At 46.9% G+C, this 7,491-nt stretch overlaps 1 protein-coding gene across 1 annotated transcript; it reads right to left on the reverse strand.

The window, feature by feature from the left end:
* Nucleotides 1-713: 713 nt before the first annotated feature.
* Nucleotides 714-7,269, reverse strand: LOC120040204 (neuroligin-3-like). The gene is made up of 3 exons (XM_038985449.1): nucleotides 7,134-7,269; nucleotides 1,465-1,730; nucleotides 714-1,241 (listed from the first exon to the last, which is right to left on the reverse strand). The coding sequence occupies exons 1-3, from the start codon at nucleotides 7,267-7,269 to the stop codon at nucleotides 714-716; spliced, it is 930 nt and encodes a 309-aa protein (XP_038841377.1).
* Nucleotides 7,270-7,491: the final 222 nt, after the last annotated feature.

A 7,491-nucleotide genomic window follows, 5' to 3' on the forward strand; every position in this document is an offset into this window, starting at 1 on the left:
CTCCTCCTACATGGTGGTCATATTAAAGGCTCTGATAGTCAGTGAGGCAGAGACTCCTCCTACATGGTGGTCATATTAAAGGCTCTGATAGAGTCAGTGAGGCAGAGACTCCTCCTACATGGTGGTCATATTAAAGGCTCTGATAGAGTCAGTGAGGCAGAGACTCCTCCTACATGGTGGTCATATTAAAGGCTCTGATAGAGTCAGTGAGGCAGAGACTCCTCCTACATGGTGGTCATATTAAAGGCTCTGACAGAGTCAGTGAGGCAGAGACTCCTCCTACATGGTGGTCATATTAAAGGCTCTGATAGAGTCAGTGAGGCAGAGACTCCTCCTACATGGTGGTCATATTAAAGGCTCTGATAGAGTCAGTGAGGCAGAGACTCCTCCTACATGGTGGTCATATTAAAGGCTCTGATAGAGTCAGTGAGGCAGACTCCTCCTACATGGTGGTCATATTAAAGGCAGAAGGCAGAATACTAAACAAAGGCAGAAGCTTGTTGAATATATAGAACCCTCTAATTCTAATCTGATCTCAAACCAGTTCCGCTGCTTTTTTTCATTGTTCCCCTCTAATCAGACACTGATTTAGATCTGGGACACCAGGTGGATGTAATGAATAATCAGGTAGAACATAAAACCAGAACTAGTCCAGACTTCCGAGAGTAAGATTGAAATAACCATCTTATAGAAAGTACTAAAGCAGGACAACTTTACCCGGTCTTGGCGAAATTAGTCCAATAGGTCATCACCACAGCACTGAGCATGATGTCATTCTTGGAGAAGTTACAGGGGAACAGGTCTGTGGGTCCGATCATGGGGATCCCGAACACGTAGGGTACCTCGTCCCCGTGGGCTGCGTCCGACCAGGCCGGCTTCATCAGACTCTGGCAGTGGTGGTAGAAGGCGTAGAAGTACGTTGGCGAGCCGTAACGGGCGTGGAGGTCCGCCGTCACTACCGACGGCTCCACCCACTGGTGGTCGGTGAACAGAGCGACCAGCGTCTTGCGTCGTGTCTCGGGGTTGTCGCGGTCCGCCCAGTCCGTGTACATGAACTTGATGGTCTCCCTTAGAGTGTCTTTGCCTTCTGGGTAACCGTAGAGGCTGTCAACAAAGTCCGACACTGAGAAGTCAAAGTCGTTGCCCGAGATGCCGTCCTCTGAGTCGACCACGTTGTCCACGAAGCGAAGCCCCTCCCCCTGGTTGACTCCCAGCATGATGTCATAATTCAGGAACTCTCCCTGTGTGGAAATAACCAAATGTGTTGAAAATGTATTATTTTGTGTGACAACTGACTTTCAGCTAGATTTGATTACAGTTGTTATGTATGTAGTTGACTTGACTTCATTACCATTATGGGAATGTTTGTGTGTGTATGTTTTTTCCTCTTGATCTGTTCTATTTAAAAAACTAAGTCAAATCAGAAACAAACAAAGCAACAAAACTATCCCAGCGGTCTCCCACCTGCTCCATGAGGATCTCTGGATCATCAGGTATGACGTCTCCGTCTATAACCGGTCCGAAGGCTACATGGTACCGTGCTGGCTGGATGTCCTGCTGTACCAGCTCCCTGGCACTCTTCTTCCTCAGACAGTCCACCATGTCCAGGGTATCCAGAACGTTACAGCCCACCTTCTCAGACAGCAGACGGGTGTACTTCACAGGCTGGTAGTTGACCGCCCAGCTGGACAGGGCAGAGCCACTCTGGATGATGGCACGGTGGAACAGACCTGGAGAGGTAGAGAGGACCTAAAGGTTATGAATGTCTATGTAACCATAGCAGCATAAGAAAGACAACTATGGATGATGTCACGGTGGAACAGACCTGGAGGAGGACAATAGAGAGAGAGAAGAGTGGTTATTTTCTCTGTACGCTATGAAAGGAATTGGAAAAGAATTGAGCACTGGAGACAAGCCAAAGAGAAAACAGTGAAAAAGCTGCATATATACAGAAATATAGACAGCTAATGAGCTTAACAATCCTTCCCCTCCACCTAACCCCCATACATAAAACATCTCAGTATGATAGGTGTAGTAACGAGAGGACAGATGGCCTGTTCTTATTGTCTTACAGACAGACAGACAGACAGACAGACAGACAGACAGACAGACAGACAGACAGACAGACAGACAGACAGACAGACAGACAGACAGACAGACAGACAGACAGACAGACAGACAGACAGACAGACAGACAGACAGACAGACACATTCATCTCTATAACCTTAGTAATCTGATCCTCTACTGGCTGTGGAGGCATCCTAAATGGCACCCTATCCCCTATTAAAGAGCTGTGGACCCTGGTCAAATGGCACCCTATCCCCTATTAAAGAGCTGTGGACCCTGGTCAAAAGTAGGGCACTATATATGAAATAGGGCACCATTTGGGACGCAGATTGCGTGTGTGTCTTTCAGAACCAGCTGCTAGCCAGGACATCTATACACCTCATGGAGGGGACTCACACGCATAGTAAGCATTGGGTGGCTGCCAAACATCCCTAATCAATGATTTAACCATGTAGCTGCTCGCTGAGGTATTTATACCTATAGGCCCTAGTTTTGTCGCACCTGGACTACTGTTCAGTCGTGTGGTCAGGTGCCACAAAGAGGGACGCAGGACAATTACAATTGGCTCAGAACAGGGCAGCACAGCTGGCCCTTGGATGTACACAGAGAGCAAACATTAATAATATGCATGTCAATCTCTCATGGCTCAAAGTGGAGGAGAGATTGACTTCATCACTAATTGTATTTATGAGAGGTATTGACATGTTGAATGTACCGAGCTGTCTGTTTGAACTACTGGCGCACAGCTCAGACACCCATGCATACCCCACAAGACATGCCATAAGAGGTCTCTTCACAGTCCCCAAGTCCAGAACAGACTATGGGAGGCACACAGTACGACAGGGAGTAATGACTACATAGAACTCTATTCCACATCAAGTAACTGACTCAAGCAGTACAATTAGATAAAAAAACAGATAAAAAAACACCTTATGGAACAGCGGGGACTGTGAAGCAACACAAACAGAGGCACAGACACATGCATACACATACACACACACACAATAACATTTGCACTATATACACACAAAACTCATTGATTTTGTGTTGTAGATATGTGGTAGTGGTGGAGTAGGGGACTGAGGGCACACAGTGTGTTGTGAAATCTGTTGTGAATGTATTGTAGTGTTTTAAAAATTGCATAACTGCCTTAATGTTGCTGGACCCCAGGAAGAGTAGCTGCTGCCTTGGCAGGAACTAATGGGGATCCGTAATAAACCCCAGGAAGAGTAGCTGCTGCCTTGGCAGGAACTAATGGGGATCCGTAATAAACCCCAGGAAGAGTAGCTGCTGCCTTGGCAGGAACTAATGGGGATCCGTAATAAACCCCAGGAAGAGTAGCTGCTGCCTTGGCAGGAACTAATGGGGATCCGTAATAAACCCCTGGAAGAGTAGCTGCTGCCTTGGCAGGAACTAATGGGGATCCGTAATAAACCCCAGGAAGAGTAGCTGCTGCCTTGGCAGGAACTAATGGGGATCCGTAATAAACCCCAGGAAGAGTAACTGCTGCCTTGACAGGAACTAATGGGGATCCATAATAAACCCCAGGAAGAGTAACTGCTGCCTTGACAGGAACTAATGGGGATCCATAATAAACCCCAGGAAGAGTAACTGCTGCCTTGACAGGAACTAATGGGGATCCATAATAAACCCCAGGAAGAGTAGCTGCTGCCTTGGCAGGAACTAATGAGGATCCATAATAAACCCCAGGAAGAGTAGCTGCTGCCTTGGCAGGAACTAATGGGGATCCACAATAAACCCCAGGAAGAGTAGCTGCTGCCTTGGCAGGAACTAATGGGGATCCATAATAAACCCCAGGAAGAGTAGCTGCTGCCTTGGCAGGATCTAATGGGGATCCATAATAAACCCCAGGAAGAGTAGCTGCTGCCTGGGCAGGAACTAATGGGGATCCATAATAAACCCCAGGAAGAGTAGCTGCTGCCTTGACAGGAACTAATGGGGATCCATAATAAACCCCAGGAAGTGTAGCTGCTGCCTTGACAGAAACTAATGGGGATCCATAATAAACCCCAGGAAGAGTAGCTGCTGCCTTGGCAGGAACTAATGGGGATCCATAATAAACCCCAGGAAGTGTAGATGCTGTCTTGGCAGGAACAAATGGGGATCCATAATAAACCTCAGGAAGAGTAGCTGCTGCCTTGGCAGGAACTAATGGGGATCCATAATAAACCCCAGGAAGTGTAGCTGCTGCCTTGGCAGGAACTAATGGGGATCCAAGAGTAGCTGCTGCCTTGGCAGGAACTAATGGGGATCCATAATAAACCCCAGGAAGTGTAGCTGCTGCCTTGGCAGGAACTAATGGGGATCCATAATAAATCCCAGGAAGAGTAGCTGCTGCCTTGGCAGGAACTAATGGGGATCCATAATAAATACAAATACAAATACAAAATATGTGTAGATTACAGTAGTGTGTAGGTTACAGAAGTCAACCTCCCCACTTTAATGCATAGTTCTCTTTTTCCTGACCTTTCACCTTTGCTGAATCTTTCCACACCACTACCAACATTAGAAGTCAGTAATAATGACAATCATCTACTTTCACATACTACCTCAGCCTCTGTAAGCACACCTCCTTGTCAATAGGGGGTGCTGTTAGCACTTTGTAATAATTTCGTTCCCAAAATAAACTGCCTCGTACTCAATTCTTGCTCGTACAATATGCATATTATTATTACTATTGGATAGAAAACACTCTCTAGTTTCTAAAACCGTTTGAATTATATCTGTGAGTGAAACAGAACTGGACTTAGAGCAATTTTCCTATGTGGATGTGAGAATGCAGAATTCTGCAAGCTGTTCTGAGATCTGTTTATAAATCTGCCTGTCTTCTATTGGTTGAGATGCACTGCATACGCCTTCCCCTGGATGTTAGCGAATAGTGAGACTTGAAATGGAGTCTCTACGCAGATATGAAAGGTTATAAATAGCTTGGCAAGGAAGGGTCTGGTCTTTTCCCTCTTCGCTCTGACGCAGGGAGGACCTTGGCATATCGTACTAGAACCTTCGGTTATAGCTCTTAGAAATATCCGGCTGTGTTTTTATTCGATATAGGCGTTAAAGACATCATAATGTTGTTATTTTAAACCGAATTATATCAGTTTATGTCAGTATATTGCGATTTTCGGGTATTTATTTTTGTGGCGTTCTAGGGAGTTGGGTATCTCTGGCTCACATGCTAATGTTTACTGCTAATTGCAACATTGAAGACGACATTCTACAACCGAGCAACGATTCTTTTGGACAAAGGACACCTTTCCCAAGATTCTGATGGGAGTTCATCAAAAAGTAAGAACTATTTATGCTGTTAATTCGTTGTTCTGTTGAAAAATGTAAAATGCATAAGCCGCCATTAATTTCAGTGCAGCCTCGCTTTAACGCACGCTGTATGTTGTAGTAACGTTAATTTTAAAAATGTAACACAGCGATTGCATTAAGAACTAATTTATCTTTCATTTGCTGTCCAACCTGTATTTTTTAGTCAAGTTTATGATTATTTATCGATTAGAATAGGTGCCTCTCCCAAGATTTCTCCCGACATTTTCTTGGCAGCTTGGCTACTTTTCTCATTGTATAACCACGATTTGTGCCGCTAAATATGCACATTTTCGAACAAACTCTATATGCATTGTGTAATATGATGTTATAGGACTGTCATCTGAAGAATTCTGAGCAGGTCAGTGAAAAAATTAATATATTTTGGTGGTTTATACGTTATCGCTATTTTTGGCTTGAATCAATGCTGTTGTGTGGTTTGCTATTGTGGTAAGCTAATATAACGCTATATTGTGTTTTCGCTGTAAAACACTTAGAAAATCTGAAATATTGGCTGGATTCACAAGATCTGTCTTTCATTTGCTGTACGCTGTGTATTTTTCATAAATGTTTTATGACGAGTATTTAGGTAATACACGATGGTCTCTGTAGTTATTCTAGTTGCTTTGGTGAGAGTTGTGATGGTGGCTGCAATGGTAAACTATGATTTATACCTGAAATATGCACATTTTTCTAACAAAACATATGCTATACAATAAATATGTTATCAGACTGTCATCTGATGAAGTTGTTTCTTGGTTAGTGGCTATTTATATCTTTATTTGGTCGAAATTGTGATAGCTACCTATGCAGGAAAAAAATGGTGGAGTAAAAAAAGTGGTGTCTTTTGCTAACGTGGTTAGCTAATAGATTAACATATTGTGTCTTCCCTGTAAAACATTTTAAAAATCAGAAATGATGGCTGGATTCACAAGATGTGTATCTTTCATCTGGTGTCTTGGACTTGTGATTTAATGATATTTAGATGCTACTATTTACTTGTGACGCTATGCTAGGCTATGCTAGTCAGCTTTTTTACTGATGGGGGTGCTCCCGGATCCGGGATTGGGAGGAATTAGAGGTTAACTCACCGACAGAATTACACTCACCGACACACACACACACAGACACACACACACACACACGGACGCACACACACAGACACACACACACGCACACACACGCATGCACACACACACACACACACGCACCTTCCAGCGGGTGTTGAAGACGGCCCAGTATATCACTGGAACCGTGTTCGCACCCATCCAGGACATCTAACTTGAAATGATCCTGAGGAAGTCCTGCAGCATCCTCCAGGACCCCACACACCCCAGCGTCCCGCAGCATCCTCCAGGACCCCACACACCCCAGCGTCCCGCAGCATCCTCCAGGACCCCACACACCCCAGCATCCTCCAGGACCCCACACACCCCAGCATCCTCCAGGACCCCACACACCCCAGCATCCTCCAGGACCCCACACACCCCAGCATCCTCCAGGACCCCACACACCCCAGCGTCCCGCAGCATCCTCCAGGACCCCACACACCCCAGCGTCCTGCAGCATCCTCCAGGACCCACACACCCCAGCATCCTCCAGGACCCCACACACCCCAGCATCCTCCAGGACCCCACACACCCCAGCGTCCCGCAGCATCCTCCAGGACCCCACACACCCCAGCGTCCTCCAGGACCCCACACACCCCAGCATCCGCCAGGACCCCACACACCCCAGTGTCCCGCAGCATCCTCCAGGACCCCACACACCCCAGCGTCCTCCAGGACCCCACACACCCCAGCGTCCTCCAGGACCCCACACACCCCAGCGTCCTCCAGGACCCCACACACCCCAGCGTCCTGCAGCATCCTCCAGGACCCACAGACCCCAGCATCCTCCAGGACCCCACACACCCCAGCATCCTCCAGGACCCCACACACCCCAGCGTCCTGCAGCATCCTCCAGGACCCACAGACCCCAGCATCCTCCAGGACCCCACACACCCCAGCGTCCTGCAGCATCCTCCAGGACCCCACACACCCCAGCGTCTCGACGCATTCCTCCAGGACCCCACACACCCCAGCCATGAG

This window comes from Salvelinus namaycush, unplaced genomic scaffold, assembly GCF_016432855.1.
Source record: "Salvelinus namaycush isolate Seneca unplaced genomic scaffold, SaNama_1.0 Scaffold3358, whole genome shotgun sequence".
NCBI lineage: Eukaryota > Metazoa > Chordata > Actinopteri > Salmoniformes > Salmonidae > Salvelinus > Salvelinus namaycush.

What these genes read in the sequence shown, in the direction of transcription:
- LOC120040204 (XM_038985449.1), bottom strand. Translation starts at nt 7,269, where the DNA reads ATGCTGCAGGACGCTGGGGTGTGTGGGGTCCTGGAGGACGCTGGGGTG. An exon ending in GGATGCTGCGGGACACTGGG is followed by an intron (nt 1,731 to 7,133) that starts GTGTGTGGGGTC and finishes CTACCTCTCCAG; the next exon opens with GTCTGTTCCACCGTGCCATC. An exon ending in CAGAGATCCTCATGGAGCAG is followed by an intron (nt 1,242 to 1,464) that starts GTGGGAGACCGC and finishes ATTTCCACACAG; the next exon opens with GGAGAGTTCCTGAATTATGA.